The sequence below is a fragment of the Chenopodium quinoa genome, unplaced genomic scaffold, assembly GCF_001683475.1.
Source record: "Chenopodium quinoa cultivar QQ74 unplaced genomic scaffold, ASM168347v1, whole genome shotgun sequence".
NCBI classification, from domain to species: domain Eukaryota; kingdom Viridiplantae; phylum Streptophyta; class Magnoliopsida; order Caryophyllales; family Amaranthaceae; genus Chenopodium; species Chenopodium quinoa.
The window spans coordinates 1,155,734-1,183,604 of record NW_018743212.1 but is presented as its reverse complement, the minus strand read 5'-3'; the positions used below and the strand labels follow the sequence as shown (position 1 = coordinate 1,183,604).

Below are 27,871 nucleotides of genomic sequence, written 5' to 3'. Positions count from 1 at the left end.
TATGAATAAAACAAAAACAAAAAACAAAAAAAAATTACACCAAACATACGATAAGAGGGTATCGATGTAATTGGATATATCATATATGTGGTTATATGTTGGGTGGACCAGCTTGCTGTTACTTGTTAATTAAATTTATGCTTAGAAAAATGTACGTATATTACACGAAATGATTAATTATTTTATTCATTGTTACAAGTTGTTTATTTAGAATTGTAAGATTCCTTTCAATCATTCTTATCTCCTACTACGTAGATAGATATAGATTATAGATATACTCCTTGTATTTACATGCATGATTCATGAAATACGGGGTGAAAGTGCGAAACTAGTAGTGGGAGCGAACTTGGTGACTTTAAACTTCTAAAGTCTGATCCTAATTGAATTAGTTCAAGTCCTCCAACTATTGCGTAAGTTTGACTTAAAATTCACTATTAAAATAATAGTAAAATAGTTACAATTCAATTCAAATCAGACTTAAAAACTGGTGGCTTATAGATTTATACTTGTATTTGATTAAAGTTATTTAAACTCAAGAGACGAGAGTACAAGGTATTCTTATTGTAAAAGTCATATTTCAAAATTCTAATCTTATTAATCAAAGTCTCCAAAAGCAACATGTTAACTACTTATCTACCACATGCATTATCCCAATATTTTTGTAATTAATACAAATAAAATGACATGACTTTGTAAAAAGAGAATATTAATTCCGAACGGAGAGAACATTATAAACCATACCCTCCAACCCATTTTTTTTGTAAGTTGTTCAATTCTACTTTCTTTGTTTCAAAATCAAAGTTTGTAAATTCTTACCATCAAATTATATATATACTAAACAAGTAGGTAGATTGAGTATGTAGTTGCATTACTTAGCATGTATGGAAGTTAAGTTATAATATACGGAGAAAAATAGAAAATAGAAAGTGGGGTGGGCAAAGTAGCAAAATAAGAGGTGTTATACAATATATTTATTGACCATATTATATATCAATTCATGTGATTTGACCGTTATATATACACTCTTTTTGTTCCAAAGAAAAAAATTAGGAAATCATCCAAAAACAAATTGCTCTTATTATGGATGGTTCTTCTACTTCTACTTCTCTAAAACCATGCAAAAGTTCAATGTCCGAAAATCAGGCCTCCAAAAAAAGGTGGGTTAGTTCTTAAATTAATTATTGTATCTAATTATTATTTAAGAAGTTAATCAATTAATTAACTTTTCTTCTTGCATGCAAGATACATAAACTATAATGAAGGTTTATGCTTCTTAACACAGTCTCTTGATTCGGTTATCAAATGCTAGTTCAAATTACGCTATCAACATGTTGATTAATTCGGGACGAAGAGTGTTTGTTTATGATGGTTTGTTTTAATTTATTGAATCATTTGATTTCAGGAAGTTAGAGGATGATGAGAAGATAGTAGTGAAGGTTAAGATTGAAGCAAAAAAGGGAGATCAACAACAAAAGAATAATGGGCCTCCTTCTGATTCTTGGTCTTGGAGAAAATATGGACAAAAGCCCATTAAAGGATCTCCTTATCCAAGGTTGTTTTGTAATATAAATTACTAGTTGTTAAGCCCGTGCGTTGTCTGTACTTGGTTGACTCGTTGTTTACGTAACACGAGTTATCCATTGAATCATCTACTTCGTACTCATATATCGTTATCGATTAATCAATTAATTGTATTATTGCAGGGGTTATTATAGATGCAGCACAATGAAGGGATGCTTAGCTAAAAAACAAGTAGAGAGGAGCAAAGAAGATGCTTCAATTCTTGTAATCACTTACACATCAGCCCATAACCATCCTAGCCCAGATTACCAAAATACTCCAAAGAAGAAGGCCCAAGACAAAACCCAAGCCCATGTCATTGAGCCCCATTCTAGCCCAAAAAATGAACAACCAAGCAACAGGAAAGATAATGTTGAAAATAATCCTTGTGATGAAGGTCACCAGGGTAATTTCCATCACATGCAATCTCCAACCTATAGCTTAATTGAGACCAAAAAGATGGTAAAGCAAGATGAAGAAGAGCCTTATGTGGTACCATTTGACAGATTTACCCCTTACTATCCACTAAATAGCTTTTTTGCCACTCTTCCCCTTCTCAAAAATATTACATCAAAAATAACACAAGAAAGCTTTGACTTCTTTGATGAACAATAAATTCTCTTCTTTTTTTTTAGGTAGGTATCGGTTTAGTTCAGGTGGTTCAAGTGAAAGTCGAAGAGATGGATAGGCATTAGTTAAATTAAGGTGAAATGAGCCAGAAAGAGGTGCCAACCCTCGATTTTTCTACTTATTTTTTTTGCTTTTGTATTTGCTCATATTACTTTGAGGAAATGTATTGTAAATTAATTAATAACACATGTTAGATATGCATGATACTCTGCCTTGCATCCAATATAAAGAATTTATCGTGTTTTCCTAGAAAATACCTCTTCATATTGACATAATAGTCACGTATATTATATTAGAATATTCGAAAAATATAATCACAGTTTCTAAAATGGTAATGGTCGTGATTCATATAGTATTGATAAAATATTGTTATTGTTGGTGTTCACAAGGATTTTATTTTTGAACGAGGCATTACAATAGTATAAAGTATAACATGCTATCTTTGTTTATTGATAAAATATTGTTATTGTTGGTGTTCACAAGGATTTTATTTTTGAACGAGGCATTACAATAGTATATAGTATAACATGCTATCTTTGTTTATTGATAAAATATTGTTATTGTTGGTGTTCACAAGGATTTTATTTTTGAACGAGGCATTACAATAGTATATAGTATAACATGCTATCTTTGTTTATTGATAAAATATTGTTATTGTTGGTGTTCACAAGGATTTTATTTTTGAACGAGGCATTACAATAGTATATAGTATAACATGCTATCTTTGTTTATGATGAGGTGATGCACATCGTTAGTAGAGGGGACATGGTTATTCCCTAGAGAAACAGAGACACTAGTTGAAGAATATTTTGTGTTACGACACTCGCTTAATTTGATAATGATATGTGGGCCCAAATGTTTGTGATCAATTGATAAGTAATACTGTAAATTAATTTGGCACTTAATAAGAACTTTGGGTTAAATACAATTAACCCATATTGTTTGTTAACTCGACAAGTATTTTATAGGGGATGATTAATATTCTATTCATCTATAATCAATAGTCGCGTATATTATTTTTAGATGTCCAATACAGGCCGTGACATCTCGTAAAATGCAAGTATGCAACTGCTTTATGCTCAATTTTGCTATGAAAGTATGAACTCTGCCTTAATCGGTGGTAAAAAGGAAAACTAGACGTCCTTTACCAGGAATATTTAGTAAAATCACGGTGAATCCTAATTAGAGTATATGAATATCAGACAAAATAAAGGGGTGTAGATTATCGAAATGTAAACTGTAATACAGAGATATAGAGAGATAAGCTACTATTAATAGAAATTAAACGACAGCTTCCCTGTGATTCTTCCCTCAACTTAAAGCTTACGGGGCAGAGGAGAGAATCAAACCAAATACGAGCTGCTAGAGTTCTAATCTACACAGTACTATTCTTTCATATGCTGTAAAAATTTACATAATTTGGCATGATTATACCTAATTAATTCCATAGAATTATGAATCATACAATACTACCAAATTATTCACTCGTAATAGATCATATCACATATTACGACTTATATTTTCTCGGTGAATGAGGGCCTTTGAAGGTGAGAACCCTGCTAGATATGAGCAGCTGCTGTACATCCTGCAGGACCAACACCTGAGGCAAAGGATAAAAGTATGTATTTGTATATATCAGCAGGTAGCAGCTTGGCTTGGCATATTGCCCTGAACTGCCTTGTAACACTGTAGGCTGCAAAGTGGCAGCTTCGTCTTTGAATCTCTGTACTTGTATGGATTCGTACAAGATGGGCCAGCACATCTTTCACGAGGTGGAGGATAACTGAAAATTCATCCGAACAACCAAGAAAATAAACAGGGAAATAGTTATAATGATATTTATTTGGAACTCAAACATGAAAATAGCAAATTATCTCACTCAAACACTTTACTAGTATCAAACTCACAAGAAATATACGAGATGGGATCACAAGTTATGCAAAAGCTTATCTTTTGTATTTAAATTATCATTCAAGGAACACACCAAACTATTTACATCAGTTTAAGGTATTTACGACAAGGAATTTGAGAGGCAGATTAAATATAAAAGCCAGGCTATACAATACAGAAAAGAGCTAGTAATGTAGCATTCTACAAGTCAAGTTAAAGTTCTGAAGAACATTAACACAAAAGCTAAATGCCTCTGAACTACAGCAGGACATCTCAAAGGCATTCTCAATAAATCAACATTCAACACACAGTAAACCTTAATCAGGAAAACTAATAACATAGTACTAATTGATGCAACCAATGGTGCTAAACTTAAGCTTTTAAGAGATGTAGGGCTTGGAATTCGTTTTTATCCAATAAAGAATGTTCTGTGAAAATCAGTTTATAAACTTCATTAGTTTTCCTATGTTTGGTTCCTTGATACAAAAAATTACTTCGTAGGAAGGAAAGGAAGGAAATAGAGGAGAAGAAAAGAGGTATGGGCAAAATATTGTGCCATTCCTTTCTTGAGTTCTTCTACAAGGAAAAAACAATCCACCCTAGCGAATATACTACTCCCTCCGTCCCATAATATAGTTCTTGTTTGTGTTTTTTCACGGTATTTAAAAAATAGGAGGAAAAAGTGGATGAAATACATTAATAAAAGTGAAAAGTACAATTATAGACAAAAGTTAGAGAGAGAAAGTGGAAAAAAGTACAAGGCATGTGTAAAATTCAAGGGTAATTTAAAAAGTACAATGAATAAAGCTAAAAAAGTGAGGGTATAATGGTCTTTACATACTATCCAAAAATAGAAACAGGAACAACATTTTGGATCTCCAAAATAGGAAAATAGGAACTATATTATGGGACGGAGGGAGTACTTTTTAGTGAGATTAGGGAAAACTAGTGTGTGTGTGTGTGTTTTTTTTTTTTTTTAAAAAAAATGAGATTAGGAGGGGCATTTACAAAGAATGTCAAGAGTTTATAAGAAAGACCAACAAAGACTACAAAATCAATATATCTGTTGAACCAGAAAAGTGGATAAAATAGCAAAATACTCCCAACACTAAAGGTATTGAATTTATTAGGACTTGTTAGAACTTATTTTAGTTGTAAGTTGCACTTAGATAACCCTTAATAACTCTTATCTAAATTTATCTGAAATAATTAGTCTTGAAATACGTGAAATTAGGTGAACTGAACAGGGCCTAAATCTGCATCAATGGCTTACTCTGGTTCTTCATAACCCAGTCTCACTTCTCCTGGGAAGGTATACAACCTCCCAGGTTTTTGGCACTGAAGAAAATAATTTCTTCTAGACAAGTGCTCTTACAAACACGTGGCTGGAAATAACCTCAACCACAAACCTAGTGAACATTGCTTCATATTCATATTAGATAAGATCCACTCCTCACAACTAACACATATTATGATCACTATAATCTATCCTCACAGCCAGTGTCCAACTTTGACATTAAAGATTCACATATGACTTTGAGACTAAGGCAGTGAAATTAACATCAAAAAAAAATTAAAAAAAAAATAATTTAGCAACAAACTGGCACTTGCACAACACACAACCACCAAAAAAAAACAAATATACAGCCACTACACAAGAAAAGAGAGTATAACATGAGATACCTGCAAGGTTTTGGGTCAAAAAAGCTAGGCAACATTTCCTTTGGAAAGGTAACAGTTGTCCCACTAGGTCCCAAGACCATTCTGATACTATTTGACGCACGCATAAGTTCATCAGCAGCCCTCTCCTGCATCAAAAGACATTATCAATAATCTCTTCCATGTTATACTACTCTTAAAAAATAGAAGTAAATAACCCATAGACTATCCAGTACCTGGGCAAGCTCTTTTACACGCTTCTTCTTTTTGTCTTCCCTCTTTTTCCTATTGGAGTCCTGACCGAGTATTCTTCTAATTGCCTCAGCCTGTAAAACAAAGCTTCCTTACTCAGCTTACTTACAAGAAATGTCCACACAATAGAAATAGCAAAGGAAGTAGTTAAAAAAATACCTCTGACTCCTTAGCTGCCTTTTCATTTTGCATTTTACGTCTCTGGGCAGCCTCAACTTTCTTCAATTGTTGATCCACTTCTGAAAGCTTCTCCTTTTGCTCTGTTAACCAATTTACATTAACAATAATTAATAACTGGATCTGAAAAGATATGAGATGATGATAAGCAGAACAGATTAAAAAATCTTACTTCTAGATGGTGCTGGAGGTAACCCATTTGGAAATTCAACTGCAGTTCCACCTGGCGCGGAGCAATCTCTCCCTGACTGAAGTGCCCGTTGACGAGTTGTAAGAGTCAATTCCCGCTTAGGCTCAACAATTGCGTCAACAGGTTCCTTCTTTGCTTTCTTCTTTTTCTTTCCCTCAGCTTCACCATCAGATACAAGTTCCTCCTCTCCCTCATAGTCGGTATCCTCAGAAGGTGATCTCTTCTTTCCATCTTTCCCCGGCCGTGAAGAAGCACCAACTTCTGAATTTTGAGAAACATTTCCTGAAAACTTAGACAATCTTCTGTGTTTTCTGCTAGATTCTTCATCATCCTCTCCAAATCCATTAAAATACTTTGCATTTTTTAGTTTTTCCAGATATCTGATCTCATCATCATCGTCTTCGTCATCAAAACCATCAAGTGCACGCTTCTTCGATGCTCGTCTACTCTTTCGCGCTGAATCAGATTTGTCACCTTGCTTTACAGACCTATTCTTCCCAGCCCCCTTCGTTGAAGATTCCTCCCTTCCAAGGGTAAACCCCACTTTGAAGAAATCTTTCCAAGGAATTCCCTGTAATCCACCCTTTTTATCTCCAGAAGGTGACTTATCAATTTCTGAATTATCCTGAAGAAACAGAATTTATAGTTCCCATTAACCCTAGATGCTTTTCACAACCAAATTAAAATGAGATTACAACAAAATAAAAGGTCTTAATTAGAAGAGATTGCTTCCGAGAATTAAATGACATGTAAGTCTTCTACGTCAACAGGAAGTAGTTCAACATGCCATATTTCAGACAAAGGCGATTCAAACAAGTGCTGATCCTCATACATATACATGAAAAAAATCTAAAACCAAACGAATTCACTCCAATGGACATAAGATCTCTACTAAATTGCAAAACACCACACACCAATCATCAAGCACAAAGTGAGGAAATCGAAAATAAAGTTGTGGCATATATTGGCAAACTCTAGCATCATAACAGCTATACAGGTTCATACATTAATTGAATATACAATAATCACCTACCTTATGCGCTGACTTCTGCCGCACATTTGTAGCATCTGAAGCACGAGAACTCTTTGAATTAGCATCAATGGTACGAGTGACACCGCCAACTTTGAGCTTGACTTTTTTTACCTTGTTATCATTTCCCAGCCTATCTTGAGATGGACCTACACTATCATCAGCCTTTCTATTCAATGCCATGGTCGTCTGTGGTTCCGGGCTTTCATTTTCCCTACTTGTACTTCTCCAATTAGCGGGCGCAAGAACTCCTTCGCTGCTTCTTTTGTGATTTGAGCCACTCCGTCCCTGCTCTGTAGTGTCTTTTGAACCACCATTGCCATATAATTCATTGAGTCCAATATCTACTTTCTTATTCTTTCTTGAAGATTTTTCTCCCTCCACACCACTAGGCCCAGGAAATCTTGATGCACATTGACTAAGACTAAGCTCGTTCCTCCTCGAATTGTGGTCACCACCACTATTCTCATCACTGGAGCCTGCCTTTATGTCATCCGACGGAGGTGTTGAGGATAAGGATGAAACATCACGTCCATCCGAAAGTGGTTGAGATTCAGGGCGAGGTCGCCTGGAGGTATGACTCCGTCTCTTTCTGACAGTGTTCCCTATGCTTTCGAACCGAGAAGAATTATTCTCTTCCATTTAGGAACAATATAATCAAACAAAACTTCCAGTACAGCCACTAATGCCTAGTTCATGTAGTAGAGATTCCCACAGAATCAATACAGCACTGCAATACAAATTCGACAAATAAGTCTCATGATCAAGCATGTGCATAAACCATACTATTGAAAATAAACATTTCATAGAATATCAGAACTAATCCAATAACTTAGAAATCGAACATAAATAAAACACACAAATCTAACAACATATAAAATTAGCATACAATGTACACTGAAAAACGAAAATCGAATTGTAAATACAGTATACACAACAGCAGATTTGCATTAACAGCATCAATATACTCAATTTGAGGAACAATGAAACCAATCAACTAAATACGAAGTATAAATTACAAATTAACCATTTCCAATTACACAACACCCAAAAGCAAGCAAGCATTAAAAGATCACACATAAACCTCAATCAATTACATAAGCAAAACCCTAATTGCCAGGATTACCCAACCAAAACCCCCAAAATAATTCATCACACAACACAATCAAACACAACCCAAAAACCTAAAATTCGAACAACAGCATGAAAAACTCAAAACCCCACAAAATTACTCCATCATACAAAACCAATAAACAAAACCCAGATGCCAAATTATAAATTAAAACAAAAATACCCAAATACAAAAACAAAATTACAAGAAACATTACCTTTAAAGATTGAAACTTGGAGAGAGAAAACAACACGAAAGAAGCGAAAAATGGAGAGAGAAAGCTGAGAAAAGGGTACTAGTGAAAAAGAAGAGAGAAAAAATGAGAAAAGGGGGTTGCAAAGGGCTAAAATATGAAGGAGAGACAAAAAGGGGTAAGCTTATTTTAGGGCAAAGAAGAAGATTTAAGATGATAGTAGTAATTGGAGAAGAAGAAGAGCAAGAAGTTGGTCTAATAATAATCTTCACCATTTTTTCGATACTATAAAGTTTTTTACAAAAAAAGGAAAAATAAAAGAAAATACAACAATAACAAAGACCACAATTCTTCCCTTTCTCTTTCTCTCTCTCTCTCTTATACCAGGCAAGAAAAGCTTTTTCGTCTTTCTCTCTCCTACAGTTTTCTTCGCTTCGCTTCTACCTGGATTGTGTTGCGTATTTGTCTGACTTGTGATACTGCGACTATTTGCACCAACACATGGCTTGTTTTAAAGAGGGATCAGTCTATCGTCACGAAACTGAACTAGTTTAGTCTGTTAAAGTATGTGACTGGTAAGAAGTGCAAATTTTAAATCCGGTTTTATTTGAATTTGTCATTTGTGACTCTAAAGCCGAAAGAACATTAGAAATTTGATCTCATAGATAGTTATAAGACTTATTTTAGTTAGGAAAACTAAGATCAACAAAACTATGCATCTTTGCTTATCATACACCCTTTGTCTGAAATTAACCGCTCGATTGGCTTTTTGAATGTCAGTTCCACAAACTTTGACCTTTATTGTAGAAAAGATAGCTTCGTGTAAGATATTGTTAATTTCCTTCTTCCTTGTATTATATCTTTGAAAAAAAAATAAAAGACATAAGGCAAAAAAAAAAGGGACAAATGAAGTATTATGTATGGTGTCGCAATTTTCAAAAAGAAAGTCAAGCATAGTCTGAGCTCATAAGCTAAGTGCCTAAGCCCACAACCTAACAATTGTCGTTTGTCCTACTGTATATCTCAATGTGTCTTATTATGCTTTTTTCGTGTTGGATCAACCCAATGTCATCTTTAATTACTTAACATTCACAATTTACTATTAAAAAATTTGTTTCCACACTTGTTTTTTATACACGTAGAATCGTAATATAAGATATACAAGTATATAAACTTGAGAGGAACTAATTTATCAATTGAGAATAAACACAATAACTATCAAACACAATGTCGATCACACTTGTTATCATATACAATGTCCATCTTCGAATTAATTCACTCTTACATGGAAGGAAAATATTTTAAAAATTAGCACAATTGATCAAACTTGTAACAACTTATACTCTTCCACCAAGCATCCTTCTTGTAGCCGCAGCAGCATTATCAGCTGCAACATTGATTGCACCAGTACATAGCAATTGTGTTCCGCTCACAATAATCATGATTACCTCCAAAGTCCTCTGTTTTTTATACCAAAATCAAAGCAACTTTTTTAGTTTTTTTTTGCTTCATTTTCCCTAAATAGGTTAATTTCATGCTAAAGCAAAAAGATCTAAAACATAAATAAAGGTAAAGATTACAAATTACTCACCAAGTTAGCACCAGTATATCCAATATCAATTTCCTTACAGGCCAATCTGCAAGAACAAAATCATGGTGCAATACTCATAAGTTCAATCAATCTTCGTGTAACACTTGGTGCGAAAGAAAAAGAAAAAAGTATGTACATAATCCCTCCTTTCAAAAATGATTATCCTCTATCACTCTTTGTAACAATAGACCCGTATAACGTGTCACAGTTTATAAAGTGAACAGTTTTTTATGGACCGATAGAGTAACATTTCAATGACGAAAAATAATGCTAGACATAATAAGCATATAAAAAGTTGTACATACCCCATGGCAAGAATAGTGAGTGCAAATGTCCCTAGAGAAGAGGTAGCAGCAGCATACAAACTAGCAACTGTCCATTGCATTACATTGAGCATTCCCAGAACTGAAGTTGTGATGCCAATAACACCGATAAGAAGAGAGAAAATGATGAAGAATCCAGTCGACATGTTCCCCATTGGAAAGTAGATTGGGAAGATTCTTGCAGGAGTTTGTAGTACAGAAGCTGCAAACACCAAATATGCCAAACGGGGTGTCTCATAAAAAAAGTCAAAATAGAATGAACTTTTAAAGACGAAGGGAGTACTTCTTACCTGACTCGTGGGTTTTTTCAATTGCATGATTAACAGCCCAAGAAGAAATCAGCATAATAATGAAATAGAGTACTAGATTGATAACCAAGAGCAGTAAAGCTGCTGATCGCGGTCCTTCCGAAGCCATTAGTAATTAATTAATCCTAATGATCTAGAGAGTGGAAGGGAAGAGGAGTTCTCTTTATTCTTTTCTGGACAATTACAAGCTAAGATTAAGGGAGATACATAAGATGTATATATACATGTAAGGAAATGTATAGGTGCATTATTATGAGTGGTTCTTTGCTTGAATTGTTTGGCGTGAAAAAGAGAATAATTGGAAGGAAACAAGAGCTGGATTGGAATAACAGTTCATTGCTTGAAATTTTTAATGTTTGTAATCCCCACTTCCTGGATAAATATATTTACATTTTTGGGTGAAGGTTTCTTTAGGTTGAAGAAAAGGTTCTTAGAGGTCCAACCTCTTGGTTTTTAGCTTTTCCTTATCTAAAGGCAAAGCTTTTCCCGAGAGCTTCTTACACATATACCCGAATGCACATAGAAGTAAGTGCAATTTGAAATGCTCATTTGATATTTTTCGCTTCCCCTCCTTAATTTTTGAGCAAATAATATGTACTGTATATGGACAAGAGTATACATATTTTGCTCCCTGGTTTATCATGAGTTGGGAAAGTTAAGGGTTAAATGGCACACCATCAAGCATTAATCATACATCTAGAAAAGCCATCAATTTTAAAGATTAATCATACATATACAAACATAATTTATTTTATTTCCACCGTCTCTTAATTATAAGTTAAATTTGTAGAAAAATTATATAGATACAGAAAGATTAATGAAATCAAAAACCAAGAACACAAGTTTTATGTGGTTCACAAACGATGAGTATGCATGAGGCAAGTTTTATTGATTGTTAGGATAATATCAATAACTCAATATAGATATACGGCTAAAATAATCGAGTGGAATAGGCACAAAGAAATTCTACTATGAACTTTCTAGTAACCCAAATAGAAAACAGCAGGCTGCACATTTGACTTTAATTAATGAACTCTGACAATTGAAGTTGAATGTACACGGATTTTGTACTTTAACAAACAGGGAAAAAAAGGTAATCCCATAAAAGAGAAGAGGATGAATCAGGTGAGTAAAAAAAGTAAGGAGTGACCTTAACTCATAAATCTTGTAGGCCCTTGTAAGATAATGAAAGAACCCGATCGAACCATAAGCAATATATACATTTTATCACAGTTATGCGGCAGGCCAGCAACACCACAGCCTCACCACCTCAATCGGGAATATCACAATAATTGTCCATAGAAGATGAGGATTTTCATTTTCTGCTAACTAAACCTCACTGAATACCCACTTCAGCCTTGAAATGCATAGAACCCTGCAAAGCTGACTAACATGAGCCAATTCTTTGCTTTCTCCCTGAGTACGCAAGTGGATGGACTGTAAAGTTCAACTCCCACCATCTTTTTCATCTGCCTTCATGAAGATCCTCAGAGAAAACAGCAGTTCGAGATATGTTTTCATCAAAGGTACTCAAACCAGAGTAAGGACCTGATGAGAAGATTGAGGAAGTCCCATCGGATTCAAAGGTAGTAGAAGACTGTCTAAGGTTTGGTCGCATGTTAGCAGATCCCGTGGCAGCGTCTTGATACTCAGTAACCCGTTGTACCATTTTAAGAGATTGCACCACCTCGCCCATCGTGGGCCGTTGATTTGCTTCAGGAGCAACACAAGCGGCTGCAATTGTGCAAACCCGTAAAAAATCTTCCTTAGGGTAATTCCCCTGAAGCTTCGGATCCACAAGCTCCTCTAGACGATCCTTATCTCTCAAAATTGGCCTTGCCTGTATAAGTGCAGAACAGTAAAAATTTTGTAAATACCAACAGTCACGAATTTATTCGGAGCACCCTCACCCAAGAGAGAGAGGCAGAACTACATGAAAAATAAAACTAACCCAGGTAACAAGGTTCTCCTGGCCAGCTGGCTGTGACATATCTACAGGTTTTCTACCAGTCAGCAACTCAAGCAGGACCACCCCATAGCTATAGACATCACTTTTAACAAGTAAATGACCAGTCATGGCATATTCAGGGGCTACATACCTGTTGGCATCAATCAAATGAATTTCAGAAACTACAATCTTACATAGAGGAATTAATATGGTAAATGCTAGAAAAAAGATGGGGGCTGACCCAAATGTTCCCATGACTCGAGTAGACAAATAAGTCTGCCTGCCTTCAGGCGCCTGTTTGGCCAAGCCAAAATCGGCAACCTTAGCATTGAAGTTGTTTTCAAGTAGTATATTTGATGCCTTGAAGTCTCTGTGGATGACACATGGCTGTGAGTCTTCATGCAAGTATGCAAGTCCTCTAGCAGCATCAAGTGCAATCTTCATTCTCGCGTCCCAATCTAATGGACAATTTACCCCCAAAGGACCTGTAATAGAGGGCAGCGTTTTTTAATTTAACGATTATATTATACGATCTAAAAGTACACACACATAATATAGACAGAAAGTTCTACAATTGACTAGAAATTAAAGCTATCAAAGAGTATCATCAAACCAACCATGAAGCCATGCCTCCAGACTTCCATTAGGAACAAGCTCATAACAAAGCAGATTTTGAGAGGCTTCACGGCTGCTATAGTAGCCCACAAGTTTCACAAGATTACGATGATGCAACCTGCTAAGCATATCAACCTCAACAAGGAACTCCTTATCGCCTTGAGGCCCACCATTTGTAAGCTTCTTGATTGCAACAGCAGTGCCATCACTCAAAACACCTTTGAAAACTTTGCCAAACCCACCCTCCCCAAGTATGCTGGATTTTTCAAAATTGTTAGTTGCCTTTTTCAGTTCTTCATAAGTCAAAAATCTTGTACTGCTAGGGTGAGCAAGAGATCCTCCTGCTGTGCCTCCATCTGAAGTCCTTGGCCTTGATACAAGATTCTCTATAGAAAATTGAAAAGTTATCAAAAGTCAATAAATACCACACCTGATTGAAACAGATAAGAAAGGAAAATAATGGGTGGTTGAAAAAATTACATGTACCAGGTGCGTTAAACTATATAATTATGAGCAATTAATTAATTATATATAATACAAAAAAGCAATGGAAATTTGTGTTAGCTTCAGCAGACAAGATAAACAAACCCATGGTAACATTGCTTTAAATCTTTAAAATAGCATATCAAAGTACTATGAATTGAAAAGATATTACAAAAGGAATTGCTGCTAATGTAGAAAAAGGCATAGAGCTAGTGTTGAGCTTGATACTCGTACCTGGATCTTTCATTAATGGTTTTGGCTTCTTACGGGATGAACAAGAGCACATAACTAGCACAAATATGACGACAATGATCAAAATTCCAGCCCCAATACTAAGAACAAGAACCAAGCTTGAGTTCTTGTTATTAGAAGTTTCTGATGTTGTAGAAGCTGAAGCCTGATGATCTGGTGTTTTCATAGGTGATGCAGCAGATAATGGGGCTGTAATTAAGAGAAAGACTAGTGTTATAACTGGTAATATACTCCAGAAGTTACATATGCAGAACAAGGAAATCCTATATGCTAAGTCAGGCAAGAAAAGAAATAGACTGCTGCTCAAATAGTTTCCAAAATACAAGCAATCATCTAGATTTTCCAGAATAAAGTGCAGAATAACAAATAAACAATAAGAAACAACTAAATGTATGCACCAGCGGCAATATCCACCTCAACATATACAGAGCCTAAAAAAAGAAGTATTCGCTGTATAATTACCTGGTGATGGAGCAGGAGGCTGATACCAGGTCACATTTAGAAGTTTGTAATCACCCACACCTACTATTTCAGGTATGGACACCTTGTGCAACACAAGTGAGGAGTTTATAGCAGATGCGGCACCAGCTGAGAAACTGACCCCAGTATGTGGAGTTATGTCCAGTGAAATATTCAAGCTTGTCAGGGTAACCCAATAAAAATTATTCATTTGCATCTGAGGAGCACGGAGGCCAAGTGCAGAAGAGAATCCATCTAGGAAAAGACTCCAATTTGGATTTTGTGACACATTGAAAAGCAGAAGGTCAACCTTAATTGGATAAACACAGTGGCAGCTGGAGGTCTCTCGTTTCTGCACCATATCAGGTTTACAGCAGCCTGGAATGTAAGAATACACACCAAAGTCACAACAGATGAAATAATTAATAAACAAACAGAGGGCACTGAATACCTTATACTATTTTGCTAGTTACACGGACTGCACATGCGTTAAATTAAATGCACATATACATAATAAAATAAACTATATAACATCATAGTCCTAGTCAAGCTATTTCTTAAACATGCACAAGGTAGATTTGTGTCAGCATGTGAAGCGCATAGGTAAGAGAACAACCTTAATGGACGCAAATTGCATGAGAAACATAGAGCACTGAGTGAAGTGGCAAGAAGCAATGAGAAAAGGAAAGAGCAAGAGATAACAATATAGAGTATGAGTCAAGAAACATGCACATTACTATGGAACAGAAAAGGTAAATGAATAAGGAATCTTCCCACATATCTTTGTGCACCTCATGAAGGCAATGCACTTTGATTTGTAATTGGATGCACCTCATAGGTGCCAGGTGCAGAGGAAATCTTTTTCCCCTTTCCAAGAACAAGATGCTAAAAGTGTACATAAGCTTCTAATGACAAGTACGCTTACTTGAAACTTCTGGAGCGAGAGATGGCATTAGGCCTTCAGCTTGTGGTGGTGCTGATCCATTATTATTCTTTGCCAAATTAGGCAATCTAGTTCCGGCAGGAGGATGACTACTTGCTTGTAGTGGCTCATGAGGAGCCTGAACTGGTGCTGATGCGAGATTCCGCCTCTTGTATCGTGATTTTTCCTTCACTCCAACAAGTGGTGTATTGGCATTCCCAGCAAGAATGGGAGCTGTCAAAGGTCTTTTAGCTGCTAATACTAATGATGACTGTAATGGAGATTCATAGGATTCCGCATCAATATGGAATGCTGTACAATTTGATACCAACAGCCATATCAAAAGCTTACTTGGCAAATCTGCAGTGGTCAAAAACAAAAAAAGGCAACATTTTTTTTAATATATAGCAATTTTTGAATGACAAGATCCAATGGAGATAATGTCAACAAAGAGCATGACACAAACTAGAACCATTAGAATAAAAGAGGCCAATGCTATAAGGGAATCCTTTAAGATACAGAAACTAAAAGGCAAGGGGTTACCACTTGATAAAGTTTCTTTAAAACGTAAGGGATTAGCGACTAAAATTTTCAGATCAAAATAGTATTTATAAGTGCAGTTAACCAGTTAAAGTATAGCATTAATATCTAGAAACTCGTCAACATTTTTGTATCCAAAATCAAGGATGCATGAACTTCTAATGAGTCCAGCTAATGAGAGATGTGAGACCAAACTATACTTTATTTTTGAATATCAGTAAAATGAATACCGCAAACTTGATGTTGCTATGGTTAGCTGTCTTTTTTAGTGTCAACTATACACCTTAATCGTCAAACTAGCAAAATACAAGGTTTGTTAAACAGATAATCTTATATCAGCATCAACATTATACTCAGTGTGAGAACTGGCAACTGAATATATTTACTTTTTATAGCCTGGCAACCAAATACGGAATAGTAGCCTGATTTACTCAATTCATGAAAATAAAACACAAATTAACATACTCATGATTATACAAAATAAACCTTAAGCTATTGGTTTCTCTCTCCTGAATGTACTCATTGATCAAACACTGCCCAATTTAAAAAATGTAGCATATAACATCATACAAGACATCAGACTTCATACTTCAAAACCCAAGCTTATACAACATCAAAGGCTTCCAGCAACAAACCTTCATGCAGGATAGCACCTCAAACATACCCACTTCACTTCACTGTTCACACACAAATTTTGTATTTTAGTTCTATCTCTATCCCATTGTACACATACACGATATTCGTCGACGGCTCTTGGCCGAAACAATCTATTGTGAATATAAAAACAGGCCCTCACTAATAGGTAGAGAGGAAAAGCAACAAAATACCAAAATTTTCAACTTTCCAATCTAAGCCACCACCATTTATATCCAACACGTCAAAGACAAAACCAATAGTTGCCTTCCATTCCGAACACGATTCACTAAACGAATTTCCACCAAACAATTCGATAGACGAATAGCTAAATGTATCTAACTACAATACTCGGAGGAAGGATCCCAGAAACATCAGATACTAAATCAATTAACTACCTCTAGCTCCCAATTCCCAAGCACCCATTATTTCTTCTTCAATTTGTTCAACATTTCATACCTCACTAAACATAGAATAAACAAAAATAGAAATCTAATTCATCCACTTATTCAGAAAATAAGATTCAATAAAATCTCAACATATTCCACAAATGACCAAGAACTACTAATTGAAGAATAATGAGGTACTCAATCTCAATTCCAGACAAAACCCTAAATTCCAAACCCCTTTAAACAGCTAAAATCATACAAAAAAAAAATAACAAATTCCTGCAAAGTCCCCAACATTTCACAAATTCACCGACAGCAAATTTCAGCTAAACAACAAACAAAATCTAACATATAATAATAATTAACTAATCAAAACGAAAAGACAAACTACAACAACAAAATTCCCAATAATTAAGAAATCAAATTAACCCCAAAAAAAAAAAAAAAAACCAAATTGAATTACCGGGAATCAGTGGAACTCGTTTCATCGCCGCCGGCACAAAGAAGAAACGAAGAGAGAGAAAATAAAAAGGGGGAAGAACTAAAGCAGTGTTTGGATCTGAAAAGAAGAAGAAACCCGCATCAAAAAGAAGCTTGCAAGTAAAGCAAACAAGGAGTTAGTAGTAGTAGTGGGGGAGTGAATAGTAGTAGTACTAGGAAGAGGAGCACCAACAACCGCCATTAGAGGTGGGAGGAGAGAGAAAATGAAGGGAAAAAAGAGACTGGTGCAAGACCATGAATCGAAAAAAACGTGAGAAATTTCAGGAGAAACGTTTCGAAACTGGAACGCCATTGTTTCAAGGGAGGAGAGAGAAAAATCGGGGGAAATGCAATCTGGGGAATCGAGGGAACTTTCAAGTTTTATTGGAGGAGAGAGACACTAAGAGAGGACTCTCCACGTGGAGAGAGAAACTGTTTTTATTACTCGTAATTTTTTTGTAAATTTTGACTTTTAAAACCACTAAACATCACTTTTGTTACCTATTTATTTATTTTTTTACTCCCTCCATCTCTTAATGATGGTCCCTTTTGGTGAAATTTCACGGAAATTAAGAAATTTAAATAAGAAGTAGTAAAAATACATTGAAAATGTAAATTTACATGAGGTATGCAAAAAAAGTACAAAGAGAAAGTAATAAAAGTCTACGAAATGCAAAATTTACATGGGAAAGCTAAATTTGCACAAATATTGTTGCAAATTGAAGGGAAGTTTGGTAAAAAGTTAATATTAATGGTTGTTGAAAAAAGCAGATGGAGTGAACATTTTGGGACTAAAATTGGTCAAAAGGAACTATCATTAAGGGATAGAGGGAGTATTACCTATCAAAATTTAAAATTATAGATTTTGGCACCTTCGTCCTAATTTTGTTACTGTTTCCGTTAATTGGGCCCACATAATTAACTACGTACACTTTACTTCTTCTCTCTCCACAATTAAGTTCGTGAACCCTCTCTTCCTCCCTCGTCAATTCTCCCAACCTCCCAAATTAACTCCATGGTTGATTCTTTTTTCTCCTTAACCATAATTTTTTTTCTCTCTCGTGTCAATTTCTCCATCTTTTTCTTTGACTCACCTTTTCTGCAAATCATTTGAGCGTGGAAGCATTTGACTGGAACAACTCAGCAGACTGAAATCCAAGTGCTTGGAGTAAAACTGACAATTTTATATGGATATCCAGTAACCCGCTCCAGCAGCTATAATTAAATGGATGAAAACTCGACTTAAATGAATGAAAGGCGGGTGGTGGATGAAACGGATGACGGATCGAGTCAGATTCGGGTGGAACTTTAAGTCATCCATCACCCGTTTATCATCCGACCCATTATCCACCCGTTTAATTTTTATATATATATACTAAACTTAAAAAAAAATTATAATCTAAAATGCAAGCAGTGGCATTTGACCAACTCATTTTCATTTTCAATCTCTCATTCTCTAGTCTCTACTTTGATACTCTCTCACAACCCGTCCCCGGCGACTCCATCCTCACTAGCGACGTCTCATACTCCTCTCCAACAAATTTTTTAACTCTCTTTTTAATTTCCCCATTTCAATTTGTGGCTGCTTTTATTTAACCATCTATATTCCGGTATTCGATTTTGTGCGTGTTGTACTCTTGCTAGAGCTGCTAGTTTGAGTTTGATATTAATCCTATTTTTTATACCTTTGTTATAGATAATGATGGGTGATAATAATGATCTTGATTGTGGATATGATTCTTCATGCCCCTCATCAACTACTGCATCACCTACTCCGCCACCTATAATACCACCTCCTCCACCTCGTCAACCAAATAATCCTTCACAATCTGTATACATGTCTTCTCAACCCGATAAAAGTGAGACATCCACAAGAAAAGAAAGAAAGCACACTTCAATGTTTTGGGATCATTTTCAAACGAAGACAATAAATGGTATGCCAAAAGCAAAGTGTCTCCATTGTGATCATATCTTGTCGGCAATAACCAAAAATGGAACACCACACCTTAAGGACCAAATAAATTTAAGGTGTACCAGAAAGAATTCAAAGGTCGATATTCGACAAAAGCTTTTGAGTGTCAACTGCAAATCTGATGGGTCAACCAGAGTTGAAAATGATAACTTTAGCCAAGAAGTTTCAAGGAGGGAATTAGTTAACATGGTAATTATGCATGAGTATCCGTTGTCTATAGTGGATCACATCAATTTTAGGTTTGTGACTAGTTTAAATGCCCATTTCAAGATAATATCGCGTTATACATTACGAGTTGATATTATGAAGATGTTTATGAGTGAAAAGACGGGTCTAAAGAAAGCATTAGAGAGCAATGGGTTGAGAATAGCTATCACTATTGACATGTGGACAGCTTCAAATCAAAGAAAAGGTTACATGGCTGTAACATGTCACTATATTGATGAATTTTGGGTATTTCACAACAAAATGTTGAGGTAATTCACTCTTACTTTTGATTAGATGTTGATTTGTTTTATAAGGCTGATTAAGGCTAACTTAGATGCTAATTTGTGTGTTTTTTTAATGCTGATTATTGTGATTAATATGGCTGGTTTATGTGTTTTTATCATGCTTGGTTTGGTGCCGATTTTTCTGTTTTATAAGGTTAATTTAGGCTTGTTTTGGTGCTGGTGTTTTGTGTTTTATATGGATTATTTAGGTTTGCTTATGTGCCTTGTCCACATACAAAAGACACTCTTGCTCAAGTCTTGTTGGACACTTTGAACATGTACAATATTGCTGAAAAAGTTTCTTCTATTGTGGTTGATAAATGTACTACAAATGATGCTATGCTTGATGTTTTGAGCCCTCGTTTTAATGAACAATCTCTTATGTTGAAGGGTAAATTTTTGCATTTAAGGTGTAGTGCACATATATTAAATTTAATTGTACAAGATGGTCTAGATGTAATTGGTGATGGAATTAACGTGATTGTGTTTACTTCTGGGCAGCAACTCCAAAACGAGTTGAAATGTTTGAGGATAAGGAAAGGAGAAGAGGGTATAAAGTTGGTTTTGGATTGCAAAACAAGATGGAACTCAACTTTTGTAATGCTTACTAGTGCTTTACGTTATGAGGATGTGTTTAGTAATATCAAGCGTCAAAATCCTCGTTTAAAGTTTATACTTCCTACTGAAATGGATTGGAAATTTGCTGAAAAGGTTTGTGAAGAGTTGAAAATGTTTCACAAAATGACTGAAATTTTTTATAGCCGAAAATGTCCTACTTCTAATTTGTTATTTCGCTAAGTTTGTGAAATTAAACTTGCATTGAAGTATTGGTTTGTTAAGCGATAGACAACTTATCAGGGATATGACTAAAAATATGAATGAGAAATTTAAAAAGTATTGGTCTAACATTTATGGGATATTAGCCATTGCTGCCATTTTAGACCCTAGGAACAAATTAGAGTGTGTGGAGTTTTATTTCAATGACATATATTATGATAAGGCTGAAGATGAGATTGATATAGGGTAAAAAACTTGTTGTATGACTTGTTGTATGAGTATCAAGAGAAGGAAGCTAGGAGTTTAGCAACTTCTAATCTAAGTAATGTGAATGGAAAACTGCCTATTTCTTCGATTAGTTCTAATGATGATGATGGAGGAGATGAGTGGAGTAAGGCTAAGAAAACCTAAACAAGGAAAGTAAATGTGAGGTCTGAGTTAGATTATTACTTAGAGGAGGATGCTTATTCATAGAGTGAGGGTTTTGACATTTTGAAATTTTTGCATATTGAACTCAAATATCCGACATTACAAAAAATTGCCAAAGATATTCTAGCCATCCCTGCATCTATCGTTGCATCTAGGAGCGCATTTAGTATGGGCGGTAAAGTAATCGGTCCTCATCGTTCAAGACTTCATGCCAACACCGTAGAGGCTTTGATGTGCTTGCAAAATTGGATTCAAGGAGAATATTCAGGTAACAAAAGAAGTTTTATTGTTTTATTTATTTATTTATTTTTTTTTATTTTTATAATTGTATTTTACTCGCATATAAGTAGTATGTACTAAATTGTATATTTTAGGTTATGATGAAGGTCTTGCTTTGGAAAATGCTCAAGCTTGTGCTACCATTTTAGAAGATGATGATTCTTTAGATATGAGCAGTAACGGTAGCGAGGTCGTTGACTTGGATTAGGAAAAAAAGGACTTTGACAAAGCTCACCTTTTTGCAAGTTTATTGCTACTGTAATTGTGTTCTAGTCATTCGTTCATTTCTATGTTATTGACATATTTTAGTAATTTGACACCCAGTTGGTGTAGTAATAATTAAGCTTGTAATATTATACATTTTTGTTAGGTTGTAAATTGTAATGTTGATTTCGACGGCAAATTATAATTTTGGCTTAAATTAAATGATATTCAAGTCATTGTATGAATGAGTGGAAATATGTTTAATTTCATGACATAGGTTTAATAGCTTTCATCCGTTTAGCATTCAATCCGCCCGTTTCAGTCGCTGATGATGGATGGATTGGATGTGGATGATGGGGTATGCGGGTGGTGGATGGATCAGGTGGAGCGGATGGTGTGTGCGGATGGATGCAGGTGAAGCTCCATCCGATCCAAATCCGACCCGTTGCCATCCTTAGCTTGGAGTCGTCATCTTCATTGTTGAAAGTGGAAGATTCTTCTAACAACGACTAGTTGCAAGGTACGAAATATTTTACTATTTGTAGTGGTCCAAAATGGTGTTATTTTGCAATTGTTGATTAAACTTTGGGTATTTTGGGAAAAACTAAAGTGAACCCCAAATTACTAGGCTTGGATTAATTTAAGCATTTTTAAGAAATTAATTAATTATTGATGGTTATACAGGCATGTGGTAGGGTTTAGGTGTTTTTAATTGCTTTTTTGTACAATAGTTTAATTATGTTGTCTGCTTGTTAGCAATCAAAATTTGGTTGATCTGTGTATTTTAATTGAATTGTAGATTAAATAAATGGATGAAGGTGATGATACTGTTGATATTAAGATTAGACTATTTGGAGGTTTTGTGCAAAAGAACCGTAGGGGAGACAATACTATGTTTACGAAGCTGGGTTTGTATATTGGAAAAGTAGTGTCCCACTGTCATACATAACAGTAGATTACTTAAGGTATTTGTGTGCAAAAGGGTTTGAAGATATGGAATGGCCTGTCCCTAGCATGTTTAACATATGGTACAAGTAAAAGGGAAAGACTTGGAACACTGGGACAATTTATTGAATTTGGTATAAACTAACTACTTCTATTTTAAAAAAAAAAATTTAAAAAAAAATCAAGAAATGGTATTTTCCTTTTCTTGATCTAGTAACATATTTAACTAACTATTACTCCAAAAAAAAAATAAAAAAATAAAAACCCGGTTAAAGTCGCTTAACTAAGTACGAAATATATTAAATGGATAAACTTTAATTATCTGAGTTGGAAGCCACGTAATCTAGTAAACCTACATTAAACTCCTCTCATAAATACCCTTCCTAACCCATCCATTAACAATCACAATTTCACTTCTTTCTTAACTGTTTTTGGTTCAACCTCATAGTTTATCTTCTTTCTTAACTCTTTGGTTAAAGTATTTCTTAGTTCATCTTCTTTTTTAACTCTTTTTTATTAAAATTCTTAGTTCATCTTGTTTACTCATTAATGGCTATAAGAGAGGAAGATCCCATGGGCCAGTACATAAGGTACGGTACTGTTATTGACCGGGGAAGAAACTCAGAAACGTACTTGGGATACGATCGGTTTACACCTCGCCTTCTTCCCGGATTGAGCTATGGAGCGGAGATACTTGAACAATTAAATCACAAAAACATTTTAAGGATTTACACCCATTGGGTGATGATGATGATGGCTCACAGTTTCGATTCTTCCATTTGATCACTGAGAGATATTATGGGAATCTTGGAGAGTATACTGAAACATATAAAGTCCAAGAAAAAGATGTTGAAATTAGGGTTTGGGCTCGTCAAATATTAGTTGCATTGCAATATCTCTAGAATGAGAACATCCTTCCAAGCGAGTTCATTATGAGTAACATTCTTGTTTCAGGTATCTCGGGAACAAACATCAAGCTATGTCATTTGCGTATACTCAAATGTGGTGCCATTACAAAAATTGATGATGATACAAAATCGGGTAAGGATGGATTATACTGTGTTGCAAAGTGTTTATTAAAGGTTATTTCAAGAACATCAGATGATGAAAAAGCAACTCTTGCTCTACTTAAAACTGAAAAAGTTAAGAATTTTCTGGAGAAGTGTTTCTATATAGAATCTACAATTAATGACCTTCTTAAAGACCCTTTTCTTGGGTCCCACATTGGTGGGAAATGAAGGGTTTTCCTTCTTTATAATGTGATGTGTGGTATACTTAGGTGTGGCCCAAGGGCTACCCACATTTTGTGGAGAGGGAAGACCTACCTACCAAGTCAATCCAACACGGGCGCTGAATCGGGCCGGGCTAGACTGGATCGAATGATCAAAACAGATTTAAATTTTTTGAACAAGGTTTAGTTATGTAATTAATGCCTTGATTTATTCTAACCGTTTTGACTATTTCAAACCCACTACCGTTTTAATTCCCATTACTTATGTTAACTATTTTTTGACTGATTTTATGGTAACCGTTTCTGCCCATTATTATGGTAACCGTTTTCTGTCCGTTTTAATTAGGGATTAACGACTTAATTGCAACGTTCAGTTTTTCGGCTATAAAAGAACACTTTACTCACCGATTTTATACATATCAAAAATAATATTCTCTTCTTTATTATAAACAAAAACACAAAAAAAATTCGATCGAGCAGTTTTTCTTTAGTTTTGGTGTTTGGTTGCCCAGTGGTTCAGTGCAAATCCATCGATACATTATACTCTTGAGAGGCTATTTTATCCCGGGGGACATCCGGTTGTGGTTCGATTTGCTTGCACAAATTAGAGGCAGTACTGTGAATGTTCTAAAGAAAGCGACATAGTCCGCGACTCAGTCTTATTTCCGGTAACATTGTTCTTATTATTTTTGTTCTTGCAGTTCCGTTTCTAACAAAGTCAGTAGAGACTGTGAAATATATATTATAATTTCACGTAATTTGTTAATTTATCTTACGTAAATGAGTTTGTATAATTTGTTTCATGTAATATAAAATGTTTTTGGTGTATAATGATCCATGTGAGCTGAACATTTTCCAGGATGTAAAATTGCGTTTTGGGTGAAAGTTATGAAAAAGGCAAAAATGTCAGAAAACTAAAATTTGTGGGCGTTATGTTTATTGGGGTAGATACAATAATAGTGGAATTTATATGCGGAAGTAGTAGTGACTTTTTTTTATTTAAGGATGGATTTACACTTGATAATTTTGGGAGACAAGGAGAGAGTTGTAATGTGATGATTTTATTTGATGAGTTTCATTGTTTTACATGTCATGGTATTTATAGATGTCTTACATACAATTCTCTAGAGTGTTCTAGCTTAGGTTAGTCTAGATTTTTCTAAGATATTTTCACCTAGATTTTTCTTAGGAAACTTCTACATACATACATTAGATATTTTAACATGAAACTTCCTAGATTTTTCTAGACTATCCTTTAGATATTTATTTTACAAAATATTCTAAGTTTTCTAGATTAATATTTCTAACAAAAACGTCCTCCATAAAGCATGAATCCGGGTAAAGAATTCAGTAGAGACTGTGAAATATACACCGTAAAGGCTAGAATGAGAGATAGTACGGTCGTTATACGTTTTTCAACAGTTATTATCGGGGTAGATACGAGTTTAATGTCCTAAATGACACGGTTCCAGAGTTCATGAAACAAAAAAGGGATATCTTGGCCTTCGTGAAGAGGATGTGCAAACGGTTGCTGAAACTGTGGAATTAGTGATTCGTGATGTTACCAAAATTGACTGGGACCTGATCCAGGCAAACAATGTACGACTGATGGATATGGTGTAAGGGTTTTGATTCATTTTGGTTAGTATTTTTTCGTGGATTTTTCGTCTTAAACCTTGGTTAGTATTTTAAGAGTAATGTTTTCATTTTGGTTAGTATTTCTTCGTAGATGTTTAGTCTTGAACGAACATTGGTTAGTATTTGAAGTGTAATGTTTTCATTTTTGTTAGTATTTTTTTTGTTGATGTTTCGTCTTGATACTCTTGAACATTGTTTTGGATTGTTAGTTATTAAATTTTAATAAAAATAGAGACTATGCAATTTATTCTTATTTAGTGTTCTTAGTGAAAGTATCTTAACACATGCATGTGTGTTTAATTTGATCCAACAATTGCTCAATTGAACTGTCTTACTTAGAGAAAAATTTTAGAGTATATGATAGACCAACATTTTGAAATATATTAATATAAACATAATATTTCTTGAAAACCCTTCTTCACAAAAATGTTGATGGAATCAGGCTCGTTCATCACCTAATAATAACACCTTTCAATAATATTGTTACTCTAAATATCAGTATTCACAAAGTCAAATATCACATTATTTGACCTATTTTAAATTTTGTTGACTTTAAGATCAAAAGCTCAAACTACACTAGATTTTTGCCCAAATATAGGCTTAGCTTAATATTGAGTCATGTGACCCAAACGATGCATGACTTTAGAACGACTAAGCCAAGCATTGATTATAAATACTAAGGTTTGTTTGGTTTGTAAAATGTTTTCATGGAAAATAATTTTCCAATTTTTCTTTGTTTGGTTCATTTGTGGAGTGAAAAACAACTTTTTCAATGCTGGAAATTGTATCATTAATGATGGAAAAACATGTTTCGATCCTTTATAAAACAAGGGAAGCTACAAGTACTTCCCTCCCTCCTACTTACCTCCTTTTTACTTTTCTCTCGATCATTCATCGATCCCAACATTTCTAATCTTATTTTATTATTTCTCTACAACTTCTCTTGTATGGAACCAAACAAAAGGAGAACTAATTTGCAAAATAAAAGTGTCTCAAATTAACGACGGATTATAGATTTCACTGACTGTTTCTATAATGGTAGCATCATACATCATAACATTAGTAGCTGGCAGCTACACCCATTTCTAATGAGGATCAAAAGGAGGTGTCGCAGCACCCAAAGTGGGCCAATAATGGCCAAAGGAAGTGTCATTACATGGAGCAAAAGGATTAGAATTACAACCCTTCTAAGGAAATGATTAACATCATTGTAGAAGTTAGCTAGGTTGCACTGCAAGATCCTTCCTCATAACATGAACTAAAATTTCCCATATTTTTGTTTTTTCTAGAGAAGAAAGATAAATAATTTTGATGTTGTAGTTATTTTGTGTGTGAGATTTGAGAATGAAAGATTTGGTGTCATAATAATGTCAAAAGGGAGAATGAAAGATTGAACGTGTATACGTTGAATTCACCAGCAGTGTCCACATGAATGGCTTAATATATTGATATGTCGGCCTTTGTCAATTAAGAAGATGTGCAAACGTTGTCTGAAACTGTGGAATTAGTGATTGTGGCGATGTTACAAGAATTGACCGGGACTTGACATTCAGGCAAACAGTGTACAATTGATGGATATGGTGTAAGGGTTTCGATCCATTTTAAGTATAATGTTTTCATTTTGGTTAGTATTTTTCGTAGATGTTTCGTCTTCAACATTGGTTTAGATTGTTAGTCATAAAATTTTAATAAAAATAGAGACTATGCAATGTATTCTTATTTAGTGTTCTTAATAAAAAATTTAATAAAAAATTGTCTTTTAATAACTAGGAGGAATAATATGAAATTAGTTACTGCATGCATGCGTCAACTTAATTTTAATATGGAGTAATTTGTAGGTACTATTGAGAAATTTATATATATTTTATAATTTTCTTATCAACTCTATATATGTAATTAACTATAAATTAGAATTCATGCATTTTTAAGTAGGTTGATTTTCCTTACATGAACACCAATTGAATCAAAACTACACATACTTGTATAAAAGACTTGTCCTGACCTAATCTTGGATTTAGTTGGACAAAAATTGTACTGTAATTCCATTATCAGTTTGAACACATGGTTGATATATTTCAACATAATCTTACTAAAATTTCACGAGTTGACTAACTTAATTAAGGAGGTAATATGTATCAAAATTTCTTTTCTTTTTTTCTTATTGAAGATATTATATATATATATATATATATATATATATATATATATATATATATATATATATATATATATATATATATATATATATATATATATATATTGAATTTGGT

The 27,871-nt window shown here is 34.5% G+C and overlaps 4 protein-coding genes across 4 annotated transcripts; 1 reads left to right on the top strand and 3 right to left on the bottom strand.

The window, feature by feature from the left end:
- The first annotated feature begins 760 nt into the window (after window positions 1-760).
- On the top strand, window positions 761-2,796 carry LOC110734287 (probable WRKY transcription factor 65). Its single transcript, XM_021914369.1, has 3 exons — window positions 761-1,157; window positions 1,403-1,552; window positions 1,704-2,796. Exons 1-3 carry the CDS (start codon window positions 1,081-1,083, stop codon window positions 2,173-2,175), a joined length of 699 nt encoding a protein of 232 aa, XP_021770061.1. The 5' UTR covers window positions 761-1,080; the 3' UTR covers window positions 2,176-2,796.
- Window positions 2,797-3,388: 592 nt separating this feature from the next.
- Window positions 3,389-9,178, bottom strand: LOC110734285 (protein IWS1 homolog). Its single transcript, XM_021914367.1, has 7 exons — window positions 8,717-9,178; window positions 7,392-8,118; window positions 6,341-6,983; window positions 6,151-6,251; window positions 5,976-6,065; window positions 5,764-5,888; window positions 3,389-3,973 (listed from the first exon to the last, which is right to left on the bottom strand). Exons 2-7 carry the CDS (start codon window positions 8,028-8,030, stop codon window positions 3,826-3,828), a joined length of 1,746 nt encoding a protein of 581 aa, XP_021770059.1. The 5' UTR covers window positions 8,031-8,118; window positions 8,717-9,178; the 3' UTR covers window positions 3,389-3,825.
- A 616-nt stretch (window positions 9,179-9,794) lies between these two features.
- Window positions 9,795-11,227, bottom strand: LOC110734288. The gene is made up of 4 exons (XM_021914370.1): window positions 10,897-11,227; window positions 10,589-10,808; window positions 10,284-10,329; window positions 9,795-10,152 (listed from the first exon to the last, which is right to left on the bottom strand). The coding sequence occupies exons 1-4, from the start codon at window positions 11,021-11,023 to the stop codon at window positions 10,030-10,032; spliced, it is 516 nt and encodes a 171-aa protein (XP_021770062.1). The 5' UTR covers window positions 11,024-11,227; the 3' UTR covers window positions 9,795-10,029.
- Window positions 11,228-11,884: 657 nt separating this feature from the next.
- On the bottom strand, window positions 11,885-18,112 carry LOC110734284 (receptor-like cytoplasmic kinase 185). The gene is made up of 8 exons (XM_021914366.1): window positions 17,619-18,112; window positions 15,597-15,953; window positions 14,675-15,049; window positions 14,195-14,401; window positions 13,480-13,863; window positions 13,104-13,347; window positions 12,866-13,013; window positions 11,885-12,754 (listed from the first exon to the last, which is right to left on the bottom strand). Exons 1-8 carry the CDS (start codon window positions 17,641-17,643, stop codon window positions 12,380-12,382), a joined length of 2,115 nt encoding a protein of 704 aa, XP_021770058.1. The 5' UTR covers window positions 17,644-18,112; the 3' UTR covers window positions 11,885-12,379.
- Between the last annotated feature and the right edge of the window lie 9,759 nt (window positions 18,113-27,871).